At 35.1% G+C, this 16,915-nt stretch overlaps 1 protein-coding gene across 1 annotated transcript; it reads left to right on the top strand.

Moving 5' to 3' along the window:
• Positions 1–8,367: 8,367 nt before the first annotated feature.
• Positions 8,368–16,390, top strand: LOC143588089 (putative transferase At1g60990, chloroplastic). Its single transcript, XM_077069196.1, has 12 exons — positions 8,368–8,565; positions 9,427–9,528; positions 9,981–10,014; positions 10,350–10,423; positions 10,549–10,614; positions 10,689–10,753; positions 10,990–11,077; positions 11,191–11,256; positions 14,478–14,643; positions 14,749–14,832; positions 14,911–15,038; positions 16,140–16,390. Exons 1-12 carry the CDS (start codon positions 8,368–8,370, stop codon positions 16,326–16,328), a joined length of 1,260 nt encoding a protein of 419 aa, XP_076925311.1. The 3' UTR covers positions 16,329–16,390.
• The last annotated feature ends 525 nt before the right edge of the window (positions 16,391–16,915 follow it).

Below are 16,915 nucleotides of genomic sequence, written 5' to 3'. Positions count from 1 at the left end.
TTCCGATATTGTTGTCCACTTAAACCCAGCCACCAGCCTATTAAGCCCCCACGCACATTAAGCATTTAAGTTCATGTGATATCAAAAACCTTTGGTCTCACACCTTTGGAGTTAAGATCCACCTACCCCATCTCAAACATAGTAAAGACAATTAAAAATAATCGAGTTGAAGGAAACTAGTTCAACATATCACCGTAAGATAAGAACCCCTTAATGGTAAGAAGAAAATGCACTTAGATGGAATTTTGGATGATAGGTCAAGTGAGGTCGTACGAGCATGCCCTAAATATTATTGGACTTTGTCCTATATATTCCCTAAGAAAATATTTATTGACTAGAAACTTTCGAGCCCCAATAGTGTCATCAGAGTCGGCATACCCTTGGCAACACGTAAACTCTTAGTCTCGTCTAGTATATGCACTTTGGTCTTTTTTTCTATTTTTGAGAATGCTTCTTTGGCATTTTTCATTACATAACTTTTCTCACATTTTCTTTTATTTATTTATTTATTTATTTATTTTTCTTTATTTTTTTATTTTTTTATTTTGCACTTAGGCATCTTTTACCTAAAAATATATAACTAAAGACTAAAGCTCGTATAAAATTGGACATTGTTGGGCGCCATCACTATTTATTTATTTTCATAAAACGGAGTGGCATGCTAATTTTAAAGTGCATTTAATTCTCACCACCTTAGGGTAATCAGCTTATGGTAATACTCCCTATGCCCTATCGAATTTCAGCTTCACTATCCCCCCTAGGATGAGAACCCACAAAATCTAAGATTAATTAGGTTTATTAAGAATATGCAATGGAAAACCCTTCAAGACTAGTTAGGCCTACCGACACATCCCAAGTTAAGTACGCCTTCTTTAATATTATCTCATGTTATTAGTAGTTTGAAAAACCGATTCCCAATAAGTATCCTCATCTCCCATTTAAGTGCAAAAAGAAACAAAATCAAGGGACATTTTTCAAATTTTTTCAATTTTTTTATAATTAACTGTGACTCAAATATCATATCCCTACACTTAAATTTAGCATTGTCCTCAATGCAAAGATAAGGACGAAAAAATTTAAAAAATAAAATCGAAATATAAAAAAAACTAAAACCTAAAAGTAAAAAACAAAAATAAAAATAAACAAGATATATAATGGAAAAAACTTAGCTGGTAATATGCGAATGACGATATGATGCTAAAGTCTTCTTCCATGAATGCCCTCCAACTCCAAACGTGCGCATCAAACAGTGTCTCCTCCTCTCACACACGAACGGAAGCGGCAAAAACAACAAACAATATCTAAAAAAATCTTATCAATTTGATAGATGTTAAGCACTTAAGTATTTTAACATACCAACCAACCCACCCTATATATAAAACATGAATAAATAGCAGCAAATAAATAAATATAAAGTATACGGCTCCTGCTGCTCCATCCCCACACTTGAATTCTACAATACACTTCATGGGGGTCATTTTTCTAGCTCAAAACCTGCAAAACTTAAAAACAAAGAAAAACTACAAAAGACTAGTTAGTGACTCGACAATTATATAAACTCCGCAGAACCTCCCCACACTTAAACTTAATCAGGAGGCTTCTCTTTGATCTGGACCCTATCTAACCCATTCAGTTCCACCCGGTACTTGTTAAACATTGAAATGTTTTCGATGGAATTGAAAAATGCTTTAAAACTTCTTAACGGGTCAAACCACCAAAATTTAAACTTACGTGGCAAGAACCGGATGCATGACATGTATCGAGAAGATTGGTCGTTCTTGAACTTCAATGGCTTCTTCTTTCCTGTAGACCATCTTCTGACTTGTAAATTTTTTCGGTTCACAGATCTTTTTCTCTTCACCTTCTCCCATGGGCCATGGGCCAGCTGTGATGTTCTTCCACTACCACCACTTCTATATCTTCTAGTAGGGATTCAAAAAATGCTAAGTCACCCTCCGAATCGAACTCACCTATCTCATCATACTCAGGCAACCCTTCTAACTCCAAATCTAAAAACTCATCCACCTCACACAACTTATTCTCAACCTCTTCCTCCACACCAAACATAAAATCAACTAAATCTCCCAAATTTACTTCATCCTCTATCTCTTCTTTCGTCACTAACGACAACTCAAGTGAATCTCTCAAACCCACTTTCTCCTCTATCTCTTCTTTAACACCAAACATCAACTCAAGTGAATCTCCCAAATCCACTTGCTCCTCAATCACTTCTTTCTTCACTAACGACTTCTGATAAGCTGCCCATTCTTCTTCGTCGATCTCATCATCAGAGTCACTCCAGTAATTACCAATAGTAACATGTGGAACCGGAGGTGGGACTCATCGTCCATTTTCGTCTCCGTTACTTGAGCGATCCCCTCATCTGACTCGTCAACATATTCCAACAACTCCAATCTCTTCTCTTCCTCCTTTTCTTCATTTAATATCCTAGTAATACTCTCTAATGTACGTTGGAGATCTGTAATAACGCTCTGCCGATTTTTCAAGATGATAGCATGCTCGGCTAACTTCTGTTGAGTCAAAATATTTTCCAATTTATTCATCTTCTCGAACACACTACTCTCAAGAAGGTTGCTGCTAGAATATTGACCATCAAATTAACCCTGATTATACTAAGGCTGCTGATATAGATTATCATCATAATACGGCGGAGGCTCCTGTAGAAAATTTTGTTGTGGCTGCACAAGAGGGTTAGTATAATAATGTGCCAAGCACCCCACATATTGCGGACATATAAGTGTAAAACGGGGTCCACCACAAATCTCACACATATTTACGAGACTCAAAAGAAATAAAAGACACGGACAATTAAACTCCTACGACTCAAAATAAAATAAAAAGAAGTAGAATCCTACCAAAATACTCCTAAATAAAACTAAACTATATTAACCTAACTCCTACGACTCAAAAAACAAAACAAAATACAAATAGCACGTATATAGCAAATAGGTCCAATCAAAGCTAATAACGCAATTACCAAGAGTCCCCAGCAACGGCACCGAAAATTTGATGTGCTAAAAGTAGTTATATAAAAATACGCTAATCTAGACACTAAGTAATAAATTCTAGACTCTTAAAATTAACTAAAATACTAACCGGCAAGTGAACCGGTCGACTCTAGTACAGCTAAGTAAGTCCAGATATCAAACCCATGAGACTCTTTTAATTACGTAAACTAGCTAAACTAGACTCAACTACAGACACAACTATTTATTTATTATTTGTTTAAGGGGGTGGGTTACTAATAAACTAATTTCAAACTAATTAAGAAAACTAACGACGACCTAAACTTAGAAGTTGGACTTAATTCAGATGATGATGAGATAACTACCTAGATTAGAATCCCCTAAATTTCAGTTGTAAATTAACCTGGGAGAATATTTAGTTATGGACTGAGATCGCAAAATAGACACCTAAGAGAAACCCGAACAGGACCCCTGACCCTTCTCAAGAGACACCTATGGGTTTCTAATAAGTTTTAATACACACCAGTATTAAAAATCAAGTTTCCTTACGGTCACCTAATTATTTATAACTTAGTTCCTTTATACGAAATCCTACCTTACAACGCGAAAATCAAAGGCAGTCTAGTATATTCAATTGACTCAATAGACAAAATTAATCAATCATACCTAGACGGACTCCTTACGAAGAACTAAATCTAGCAATCCTGATCAACAAATACCTATCAATAACCTAGCACCTTACAGCTAATTAGGTTAACAGAACACTTAGGTTTATTTAATTAATAATTATTATTCCTATAATCTTATTGTAAATCAATCATAAAATAATCAAGAACACCAAGTAATTGACCTAATAGCAACCTATCATAATGACAAACAATAATCAAGGAAACTATGGAATAATAACAATTAATCAAACAATCATAAATATCCATACCATCAATTTAATATAATTAAACTTTTTACTAAATCATAAAAACCATAACGATAAATAAATCCCAAATCAAAACACAACGTTAAAATAGGTTCATCATAAGCTGTAACATCCAACTTTTGTTAAATAATAAATAACAGAAAATTTTGTTATTAACTATGTGTCGTTAAATTAGTGTGTGTTAAGTGTTTGGATAATATTTGGAATTGAAATTGTGAGTGGGTTGTGGGGCCCGCAACCTCCCTATATAAACCCAACCCCTCCACCCTTTCACCATTTCCTTCCTTTCACACACACACTAGAACACACATTTTCTCTCAAGACCCGAATCCGAATTCAGGCTAAAGCAAGGAAGATCTTGGTGTTCAAGTGTCTTCAAACAACAAGAGCACGTCCAGATCTACGTAGTGTTCAGTTCCGAACCGAACCCGAAGAAAAAGGTGAGTTTTGGTTAAAAAGGTTAAGTATTACGGTCGAATTCGACATGCAAACTGATAGAACGATAGATCGGGTTGTAAGATGTAAGAAAAACATAAACTTGGTGAGTTATAACCTCACGGGCATGATATAGGACAAAAAGGTGATGTTCGGACCTCATAAAACACGGGTATACAAAGTTGGTATAACCCAAAACCTATAAAAGGGGGTAAAATCGGGTCCTAAGGAAGAGTCACGGAGTAATTTGGCTTAAAATGGCAAAAATGAAGAAAATGAGATATTTTCGCATAAGTCGATTTCGCATCGCATAGCCATGCGAAGCGAAATCGATATTTCGCATCGCATAGCCATGCGAAGCAAAATTCATATTTCGCATCGCACAGCCATGCAAAGCGAAAAAGTCATGGGAAGCGAAAAAGTCATGTGAAGTGAAAAAGTCATGCGAAGCGAAATTCTTCCATGCGAAGCGAAATTCTTCTATGCGAAATTTCATGAAATTCATTTTCTGATGCATTTTTGTTAAAGGGCTATTAGTGAAAATATATTTTTTTCGAGCTGACCTGGCAGCTCAACCTCAGCCAGAGGCTCTGCCCCTTGGACCCTGCTAGGGGCTGCCGCCCCTAGACCCCGCTACTAGGGGCGCTGCCCCCGGACCCCCGTTAGTTGAGGGTTTCATTAACTTAGATGTAGGAAGTAGTAGTAATGGATAATTGACACGAGTAATGTATTGTACAGTTAGCCGTGCACAACTAAGGAAAGACATTACCGTTAACGACGAGAGATACCGACTCCAGGTGAGTTCTAGCCCCTTTAACTATTATGTTTTTGGGGCTGTGTGCATACTCCTATGTGGTAGATAATACACTTACTTGATTGGTAAGTGTATGATACGTGTGTGGTTGTGTATTGAATGTATTGTTACATAACGATTGTATGAACGAGTATGTATATATGTTTATAACTAGAAGATATGTAAAGTATGCATGTATGATAAAGGTATGGTTATTCGAGACAGAAGGGACCAGACCCTCATAATATCTGAGATGATAGGAACCAGACCCTCATAATATCTGTGATGCTAGGGACCAGACCCTTATAATATCAGTGATGTTAGGGACCAGACCATTATAATATCTGTGATGTTTAAGGTAGAATAGCTTATGGTATACCATAGAGTTTTATGAAAGAAAGTATGTAGGAACGTATGCATGTATGTAAAGTATGTATGAAAGAAGTGATAGTAAATAAGGTATGAATACGTATCTCCGGACTCATATGAGTATGGTATGAATGTAATGTATGTTAATTGATTAACTAGAACTCACTCAGCGTAGCTGACTTTTAGTATGCACACGGGCAAACAGGTTGAGGCAGCTGGCTTGAGGAGGGACACATGGCACGAGCTAAAGAGACTGGCATCCATGAAGAAGTGTCATGACTATTTTATGTTAATATTTATGAAAAGACAACTTGTATGTTAAGACATGATTTGAGGTTTTGTAATGTAATGCATGAAGTTTTAATTATTCCGCGAAAGTTTTTATTAACTCTGATTTTAGAACTGTGTTTATGAGTAAATCCAACACCAAAGTAGGGTTACCGGGAACGGGGCCTTACATAAGCCTAGGCAGTCTATAATGTTTAGCCTAGCATCTTAAAGTAAAAAAAAACAATAAAAAACGAAATCATGGCGAAAATAAGTAAGAACGGAAGATTAAAGGCGATAAAACTCGGAGTCTTCGTTCTTGAATATTAAGCACTTCGCCTGCTGATTCGTGGCCTTCAAACCCTCGGAAATATCCTCTCTTGAGCTCCCAAATTCGTCCAAAACGACCAGGCATTCAGGTTATGTTTAAGATTGAGTTTAGAGGTGTTTAAATAGGTTTTCTGGGCCCAAAACAGGTAAAAATCAAAGTTTCTGGACTCTGATCGCCGCCGCGCCGCGCGACGGGGAGGCTGATGTTGGCCGCGCAGCGCTCCGGCAAAGTGGGAGGGGCGGGTCTGACTAGTTCGGTTCAATTCTGATGCGGTCCGGTTCGTTTCCTGATGCTTCGGTTCAATTCTGATGCAGTCCGGTTCAATTCTGATGCTCCGGTTCACCAGTTTGGCTTGTTTTAGCTCATTTTTCGCTCTTTTTAGCCACGATAAACCTCCGGAATCTGTGTTATTCAAATATGTTAGTAATATACAAATTCTAATAAAAATCGAACATAAACTAATAAAATATTAAATAAAATATACAAGGGATTTATATATATTTAGCATTATATCAGTTAGGCGAAAAGGACAAACGTTGTTGGATTTTGAAACATAAAGGACAAAAAATATCAATTTTGAAGATCAGGGACAATGAGTGAAATTTGGGTGAAAGATAAAAAACAATTTTTGTAATTATGTCTTATCATAATGACTTGTGCAAATTGCCAAAAACAACAACATTAACATTGCAACAGATAGACAACAACATTAACAAATTGATATTAAAGTGTTTACATGAAACACATTACATTCTATACACTAACAACAATTTCACAAGACAAAATTACAGAAATTACTAAACCTAATACACTTTGACCTAAAACAAAAGCCACCATATTGCTACGACAACAATTATTAAACCTAAAACACGTTGACTTTTGCAAATAGACTTTTTCAATGAGAGCTGCATCTTCAAATTCTTGTTCTCTTATTCCAACACCATGTTCTTTAACTTCAAATTTTCTATCCGCATCTCTTTTATTTCTTTATCGTTTTTCTGAACTGCATATCTTTAAGAAATCATCAAAATCTTCTTTCCATATGAAGAATTTGCAGTCTTAATTCTAGTCACAAAAAAGAAAGAATTAATGTATTTAGGTATAAAATTAAACTCTATAATTAAAGAGTGTACCTACCTGCCATAAAGGGCAACCATAGAATTCATCCCCAAATCGGGAACTTCTAGGTCCAGCAATCCTACGAATTGCAATTATATCGTGATTGCAGTAGACATTGCCCTCTAAATCAAGTTTAAGCCTTTTAGGGTTTTTCTTGCGACCAGATGTAGAAGACGACGATGAACTCGTTTCAATGTTCAGAGGATAGATTGAAGTTTGCAACCAGATTTAGTAGATGATGATGATTCTATTTTCTTACTAGTGGAGCAATTGAAGTTTTTAGGGTTGGATTTACAATAACGATTGAAGAGAAATCACACTTAAAAGACACAACACACAAAGATCCATGCTGGATGCCACATAATAGGTTTTTTGACAAGTAGGATTGACAAGTCAGCATGCCATTAACGGAGTTACTAGTCTGTTAGTCATAGCTCAGTGAAAGAAAAAATGATAAAAGTTGGGACCATTACTAGCCAATTTAATAGTTCGGACCGGTAGAGACCAAAAGAAGAAAGTTGAGACTGTTAAAAACCGATACACCTTTAATTAAACAAACACAACTTTTTTTATTCATTTTCATGGGTTTATTGAATTAAAACAAATTTAGTTACTATTTTATAAAATTGCCCCAACAAAAGAACATAAACAAATTTTTTCACTACCAATGATGTCCAGTTGGACTGGTCAGAGGCATAGGGGCCAGTGATGGAAGACTTGGGAAGACCCAAGTTCGATTCTTAAAAGCCAACCGGTTTTATCACATGTGGGATAGAGACCCTGTTAAATACCATTTGCAGCCTGTGGGTTTTCCCGATTTGAACGCCTTAGCCTTACCCTGAACCCGCGGACTCAGTTCAGATAACGTAAGTGATTAGGTGTAGGGTGTTGGGACTCTCGACATGCTCAAGGGTGTCAGATACGAAATTCGCCGTTCAAAAAAAACAAAATTTTCCACTAAACATCGGCTTATCAAATAACAAACCTACTATCACCAAATTAGTAGCAATGCAACTTTTTGGAATCGAGAATTTTAACTACAGAAACATACATAAAAAAAACCAAGAAGAAAAATAAATAGCTGAAGTTGAAAAGTGGATTGAAATCCAAAGTAAGCCAACAGAATAAGAAAATGGGCGTATTATCCTGTTTTAGCCACCACACACTCTGTCTCTGTCGCCGGAGCGTCACCCAAACGCGCCGTCCCTTATTCCTTCAGTCGCCGGCGTTCAACAATTCCGTTTGGCGGAAAACACAGTCGTCATCATCAATCTCAATCGGCGCAATACCTTTCGATCTGTCGCCTCCCCCAATTGACCACGATCTTTATGTAACTCACCACTTATTATTATTATTATTATTATTATTATTATGCATTTAATTTCATTTAACAGTCGATTTTGATACTTCAATCTCATCTTATTTGATTTTAGAAGTTAGTTTATTATTATTATTATTATTATTATTATTATTATTATTATTATTATTATGTTATTCAATTTGTAACTGCTGAATTGATTGTAAATGAAGCAATGAACTGAATGTTTAGCCAACCTGAAGTTGAGCAAACATGAACACAAGAGTTTTCTTCGGTTAGCTTAACACACAAACATGAACTGAGTAATGGGTTTGTTTATGTTCGTTTGTTAACTTTCATTTATGGGTTCGTGTGTTTTTGCATGTATGCTTCTTTATTAAGGGTATTACTATTTCTTTTGGTGATTATGTATTGGATTTTATTCTCATATTAATATACGTCCGTTTGATTTCGCTTGTGTTCTTTTAAAAGGTTAACGAACAAATGCATTTCCTTAATGAACGAACACGGACATGAGATGTCGTTATGTTATGTGTTCATGAACTGTCCGCTTATCTGATAAAAGCTTAACGAATGAACTTGAAAAAGGCCTATGCTCATGTGTTGGACTGCTTCCAAAGCTATAAAAAATTACCAAGAAAAGTAAAAATGATAAGACTGATATGAATTAGACTAATAATATCGTTTTCTATCTACAATTGACATTTTATTAGAAGTAAAATTAATATTGAAGATGACAAATAAATTCATGATATCCATTTCTACTATTTGGTTAATTAAAAGTGGTGTTTTGGTTTTTGCTTGTTAATGTGTGTATAGTGTTTCTTTAAACTTAAACTCATGGAAGATGAATTCTTGTGCTCCTTGATGTAGGATGACATGGCGGTTGCTGGTGCAAAGGTATCTGAAGATTGGGTTATTGAAACGTTCAACAATGATGACGAGGCACTTGATGCGGTTGAAAATGGCAACGTGGTGGGTACTAAAAGGTGCTTTATGCTTTTCATTTTTAATCCTTTTGTGTCTATTTGAACACTTAATGTTTTGTGTCTATTTGTATGATACATAGTTTTGAAATCGGATTACATGAAAGAAATGGGATCTCATTATACCCTTAATTTTGTAACTTATACATTGATCACAGAATATTATGCGTTTTTCTTTTAATAAAGTGCATCACTTGCTGATTTCTAATTTCAAAATTTTAAGTCTAACAAAAGTTATAGTACATGTTGCATTGTTCAATATGAAGACTTGCATATTTCATATATTGCAAACCTTAAAAGTCCGTGACTTACTAGCCTTGAAACCACCCTGTAATTATATTCAAAATTTTCCATTTCTTGTTTGTACTAAATGTATTTTTATTTATTGTTATTTTTTATAAAACTTTCTTCAGAGTAATTTTGATTTTTCCATAATTGCAGGTTGTTGATCTTTCCAATTATGGTAGAATAAGAGGTAAACTATCTGATTTTCAGTTCTTCAAATTTAAGCATAACATTATCTTAGTCACCTGACACACGTTTCCTTGATAGAGATGCACTTGAACTCAATAAATCTAATAAAAATGCAATGGATTCTACAAAGAAAATAATAATTTAGAGACCCTTTAGAAGGAATAAAAAATGTGACTGACAAAGAATCTTTGTTATTTATTTTGGTTTACTCAATAATTTTTCAAAGCATTATGCACTACTTATCTGTATCATTGTATTACAAGTGTGTGCTTGTTATATGCTTATGCGAGTTGTATTAATTTGGTTTCTCCCTTTTTATTTTCTATTTGTTTCAAGTCAGTGGAGACGATCGCATTCAATTTCTTCATAACCAAAGTACTGCAAACTTTGAAGCACTTTCTGAAGGAGGGGTAAGTTTTTGATTTGTTTATCTTAACGGGCTTGTTATAAGTGTTTTGTTTTTGTCTATCATGCCACATATAATGTTCGCGTTGATTGTTATAAAAGAGTGATGTTTTAAAACTGCATCTTGTAGGGATGTGACACCGTATTTGTAACCCCAACCGCTCGAACAATTGATATTGCACAGGCATGGATCATGGTAATCTTCTTTCTAAGTAAGTTTACGAGTCACGTTAAAGGATTTCAAGTTTTACAAGTGTTTTTATTTTGCAGAAAACGGCAGTTACACTTGTTGTATCACCGTCAACAAGTGGAAGGATCAGTGAAATGCTCAATAAGTATGTTTACACTCTTTTGAATTTCTTTTTCGGGTTTTCATTTTCATATATTAGCTAGTAAATTACAAAATTACCCTCACTCCTCAGTCTTGACCTAATAATGTACATGTCTGTTTGTAACCGGAGTACTGGACCATGGTTTGAGGGGTTTCGTGCCTTTGTAATTCACGGCTTAAAAGTGATTGTAATGTTTCTATATTCTAGGATTTTATTTATATATTTTGTGGTCAGTGTAGGTACATATTTTTTGGTGACAAGGTAGAAATTCAAGATATTAGTAAAAAGACATGCTTGTTTGCACTTTTGGGACCCAAAAGCAATCAAGTATGGATTCCATGAACTTCAAAACTCAAGTATCCTATTTAAATATATGTAATTGCTTAATATCTTTTCAAGATGGAATGATTTTAATACCGCAGTCTTTCACATTCTAACAGGTAATGATGGATCTGAATCTTGGTAACCTTGTTGGACAACCTTATGGCTCACATAAACATTACAATGTAAGTCATTTCTCTATGCAGGTTTGTCAAAGCAATGTTCATTTTTTTATTGAACTTGTTCTTTTTATGACTATATCTATGTTTTCCTTAGGACATGAGGGTCTAATTGTTCGCTAAACATCATTTTTAGCTTTTAGTATTTTGACTTCACCAAGTAGGTTGGTTATGAGAGCCCTTATTCGATGTTGTGTACGTGTGTGTGTATACCGTCTAGTGGCATGTTCATTTCAGAACCAAATGTGTAATGTTCTTGTACGTAGTGCATAAAAGATAATACATAGTGCCACTATCATAGATATCAAAACATAAGACATAATTCCATAAGTTAAACGTCATTTCAGAGCCCTAGGTTTAATTATTTATTACATAAAGTCAGTTCTAGATAAGCTGGCATAGACTACCAAAAGTGACTAACTTTGTCAATCCAAAAGTCCTAGAGCTCAGTTTTCTCGATTCACACCCCGCCCAGGGTAACCTGTGAACCTGCTAAAGAAAAAGGATTTACAGAATGAGCCGAATGCCTAGTACGGATAAAATGGCACAAGTAACAATAATAACAATTTAACAATATCTAACAATAACATAACATAAGATGATACGACACAAAGTAAAGCAAGCCAATAAAGTAAATCGTATCATATGGATGTACCCGTGAGCCGAATTCTTAACTTATTACTTACAAACATGCACATAGAACTGCAGACCCTATGTGCTGAACGTGCAATGGAGTGTGGGCATCACACACCATCCACTGTAATCATATACATATATCCTAGGACCAGACCATACGCTTCCTAATGGCCTCATGTACCTCACAAGTACTAAGGAGACGCTGTGATTTAGGCTCACCGTCACGGCCGGTGCCACGCCATCGATGCCGCAACGTCGTGCTTGTGGTCACTCCCACAAGTAGGAACATGCTCAGGGTAACATAATATAATTGAAACAATACTGCAACATATCTAAAGCATGCTCTTTAAGCGTCAAAGCAAATACATAATCATATCATTATCATCGAAGCATGCAATAATGAGTACAATACAGTCATAATTCTATCGCATGCTATTAAGTCAAATAACAAATCATAATCAAAGCATGAATCGAACGGACGACCAAATGAATTGAGTTGTCAAAGAATGCTAGGAGTTCCAAAGGTATATATATAATATCAACAGGGTTTATAACAACCGAATATAATAACAATAAGAGGGGGGGGGGGTTAGGATTCGTACCTTGAATGAAAATTTAAACTAGATTTTGGCTTGTTCTTTTAAGGGGTTGTAAAGACCTACAAGTAGTTTAAGTTTGATTAGATTTATATTTCTAGCTTTACATTAAATTAATATTTCTTTCAAAGATCTAAAGTTTGTGAATTATTAGTTTTTGTAAAGTTAAAAAATTAGACTTTGATCACGTACGGTTTGATTTGTAACTCTTAATTATTATTCACATTAATTGTATATTTTAGCAGCTATATACTACGTATTTATTTATTGTTATTAGATTTTAGATTTTGGTGGACGTAAATTTTTAAATGTTGTGAACATTTATAATCAGTTTAAACCATAATAATCTCTTAGTTTATTTTCAAGTTTCATCTATTTTTCTTTATAAATGTACATATAACATATAATTATGTTAATAATTATTACTTTTAGCAAAAGAAAAGTGGCAGATTAAATAGTTTGAATCTATATTTCTATGAATTTTGTAAGAGTTTTAGTTTATAAAATAAGAGGTTACTATTAAACAATGTTTTAAATGTTGAGGCACTAACTAAATTAGAAGTAAAATTCATGAAATATTCTATACTTTTACTTTTAAACTTTCATATCCAACTGAGTTCTTCTGATTATATTTAAAGTACTCTACTCTAAACATGATAATAAGTAGTTTATGAAATAATGAGGTACATGGGCTAGGCTATCTAAGTGGTTGGTTACAAAACATAAATAAAATCTAAACACATTAAAGGAAACAGTTCATGAGTCACGTCCAAACCCAAGGTGTTGTTAGTTACTGATAAGCAGAAAAGCGTAATCATATCATTTTGTGAGATTGGTTTGTCATCAAACATGAGTAAAGAGTTCCATTGTTTAGAAATGTTATAAATGTAGTTGCATATTTTACAACATCGTTATATAACAATTTTCCAAGTGCATTTCGAAACATATTTGAGCTAGAATTGGTCTGTATACGAAAGCATGAGGAGGGGTTGTGGGCTATGTGCGGAAGACGTCGGTGTTCGGTGGTGCTGCGGTGGTGGCGGAGGTCGTTGGCTGCGGTAGTTTATGTGGTACTTCTAATGCTCGGCTACGACAGTACACGATGGAGATGTTGAGTGGTGGTGTCGGTTTTGGGTCTATAGTATGAAAAAGGGCTGGTCGGAGATGGCTAAAATGGCTACTGGAAAATATAGTTGATCATCAGAGATGATTTGTAGTGAGTAAGCGTTGAGTGGTTTGAGGCAAAATATATTTTTATAGACAGTATTGTTGGAGCCAAAATATCTTATGAGACATGCATAATTGTTCCAAGGTATGGTCTTAACATACGATTACCTGATTTCATCTGATTGCTTGACCCATATGTTTATATGTACTCACATATACTTGTTGTTGTTGTTGTTATTATTATTATTAGTATTATTATTATTATTTTAATGGTTATTTCCGTAAATGACAAATCTACCCTCAAACAATATTAAATAAATAAAATGATTGGTTAACAACGGTTGTAGCGGCCGCTATAGCGCGCTACGTAGCGAAGCGCGCGTATGCGCTTTTTTAATAGCGTTTTTAGGTGATTAGTGATAGCGTATTTTTGCTGTTTTCTTGGTGTGAATGCTTTTTTTTTTTCGTTGATTATAATTGCCAGATTGTGTTTTTGTTGATTCTAAAATATTTTACTACTTTATTGCTAATCATGAAACAGCAGGCGGTATTTTATCGCTATCGCTACGTAGCATATAGGTAGCCTGTCACTATTTGCTATTCACTATTGACAATTATGATTGTTAAGTTTTTGAATAATTTGGAAGAAATGATGCTGGTCCTATGTATGTATCTATATATGTGTTTCTGTGTGTTTATATATGATTGTATGCGTGCGTTTAGGCTGTCTAAGCAGGATGATTTAATTTAAATCTTTAATTTAGTTTTCATGTAATTGTATGTGGTCATTTTTTTATTAGAGAATTTCTGAATAGCTTATATACGCAGGTTGGTGGTAATCCAGTAACAGTGGCGGTTGGAAGTGTGATCTCTGAAGAAGGTTTCTCACTGTTAATGTCACCATCTTCTGCAGGATTAATCTGGAAAACTCTTTTGCGTCAGGGTACAACCCCGATGGGTTCTAATGCATTGGAAATGTATAGAATTCTCCAAGGTTCGGTTCTTAATTTGATCGCTCGTATCTTTCTACACAATATTTAGTTTTAAATAACTTTTACACAGTATTTTTTAAAACTTTTTATTTGTATATAATTCACAGGAAGGCCAGCACCTGGTAGTGAGCTTACGGACGAGTTCAACGTTCTCGAGGCTGGTCTTTGGAATTCAATTTCTTTAAACAAAGGTGATGTTGCCATTTTCTTTATTTGTCGTGTTAACATATGTTTTTTATTCATTAAATTAAATAAATAACATTCCTCAGGCTGTTACAAAGGACAAGAAACTATTGCCAGATTAATAACATATGATGGCATCAAGCAGAAGTTATGGGGAATTCAACTTTCATCCTCGGTGAACCCTGGTAGTCCAATTACAGTTGAAGGAAAGAAGGTATTAAGTAGGCCTGGCAAACTGGGGTGGTTGGGTGGGTTTGGTCCAATGTAGGTTTTGAGCAAAATGAGTTCAGGTCAAAACGGGTCGCTTTTAAAAAAACATCGATTTGGTTCGGGTCAAAACGGGCTATGCCAAAACTGGAGTCGGGTTGAAATGAATCGTTTTACCAAAATAGGTTCACCCGCTATATTTTCTCATGGTGGTTAGTGGCGGCGATGCGGGTGACTATGAAGTGATATTGGACCTGGAGGCAGCATTTACGGACGTGCAGTGGTGGTGGTGTTGGTAGAGTGGCTGCAGCGTTGTGTCGATGGCGGCGGCGGTGTTCGAAACAGCATGTTAGTAGTAAAGACAAACAATGGTCATGGGTGGTTCTAACTCATTTGGACCCTTAACAAGTTTAATAATAGTTACCCGTTTTGACCTATTGACAAATTTCTGTGGACCACGTTGACTGATTTGAGATGTCCCAATGAACCCATATCCGTTTACGTGTTTTGGGTTATGTTTTACCTCTTAACATGTCAATTGGGTTAAGATCCATGAAAAACTTTTAAATAGCTTTACTAAACAAAGGTAAGATATTGTTGTAATCATATAGTTATTGTATTTTTATTTAACAACTAATTTGGTTTTATCAAAATGATAAATGTCCGCCCAAGTCATTCTGACTCAAACTCAGTCGCTATTTCCCGCACCCAGATATACAGATTGAGTAAAGGAATGCCAAAATTACTTTTTTAAAAAACTGTTAATAAAATAAATAAATGTATATGAGATGCTTTTGTAAGAAAGTTCATATTTCTGTAATACAGTAAATGTACACATATTTCTTTGAACCTAGATGTTTAAATTTGGATTAGTTTGGATCTCTAGTATAATTTTGAGTCATATTAGGTCGTATGCATTAAACAAAGTATAACATAACTCGATATGACCTGAACCCATTTAACCTAACTCGACCCGAACTTGTTTTGACCTGACCCACTCCACTTGTTTTGCCACTCACACGCATGATAAAGTTGAACTAGATTTACATGTATATTAGTAATTCTAATAGGTCCCAATAGAAGATAAACTATTGCAACATATTTGCAGGTAGGAAAGTTAACTAGTTACACGGCTGGAAAAGGGCAAAATGGGCATTTTGGTTTAGGCTATATTAAGAAGAAAGCGGCATCAAAAGGGGATACGGTTATCATTGGTGACAATGTTACTGGGATAGTGGCGGATGTTCCTTATCTTGCACGCCAGCAACACCCTTTGATTTCAAATGCAAAACCATAGTTTGTTTCATCGGTAAGCTACTGACTCGGTTACGGTTTTGAGAACAGGGTCATAGAACAATGTTTCGGTTTTTATAGAATGAATTTTGCTACTATGTTTTTGTTACCGTATGCGGTGGGGTAGCGGGGTAGCTTGGCCTTTTATACTTGTGTAATTAGAGGTAGATTAAGTTGTTTAAAAAGAAAAAAAAATGTAAATAGTTGTTTAGCCTGATGGATCCGCAGCTACATCGACCCGGATAAGGATCGAAAACATGAATTGCTAAGTGCGTGAATAATTGTAGTTTGATTCAACCTGCTTATTCTTTATGCATGAAGAAGAAAACTAAATAAGGCTAGTACAAAACTACAAAATTCAATATTCTACACAATTAAGCAACAAAAACCTAACATCAAAACTGGAGATTAAGCAACAAACCATACGATTAAGCAACAAAATCAGACATAAGTATTGATTGTGTATCAAAACTATAAGGTAGTGTTTGGTATGAAGGAAAATGAAAGGTGGAATGGAATTAATCATTCCAAAGAAATGAATACGTGTGAAGAACGTTTCATTCCTGTATAGCAACCAAACATGTCAATAGA

Source organism: Bidens hawaiensis, unplaced genomic scaffold, assembly GCF_021521415.1.
Source record: "Bidens hawaiensis isolate Kalapana, Puna unplaced genomic scaffold, B.hawaiensis_p1.1 tig00035978_1, whole genome shotgun sequence".
In the NCBI taxonomy this organism is placed as follows: Eukaryota; Viridiplantae; Streptophyta; class Magnoliopsida; order Asterales; family Asteraceae; genus Bidens; species Bidens hawaiensis.
The sequence above is the reverse complement of the archived record's forward strand: the minus strand, read 5'-3'. Positions and strand labels throughout refer to the sequence as shown.

Bases quoted from the DNA above. Each gene is read 5' to 3' on its own strand.
- LOC143588089 (XM_077069196.1), top strand. From the start codon at position 8,368: ATGGGCGTATTATCCTGTTTTAGCCACCACACACTCTGTCTCTGTCGC. The intron at 10,424-10,548 runs GTAAGTTTTTGA...TGCATCTTGTAG, and splicing joins AAGCACTTTCTGAAGGAGGG to GGATGTGACACCGTATTTGT. The intron at 15,039-16,139 runs GTATTAAGTAGG...ACATATTTGCAG, and splicing joins TTACAGTTGAAGGAAAGAAG to GTAGGAAAGTTAACTAGTTA.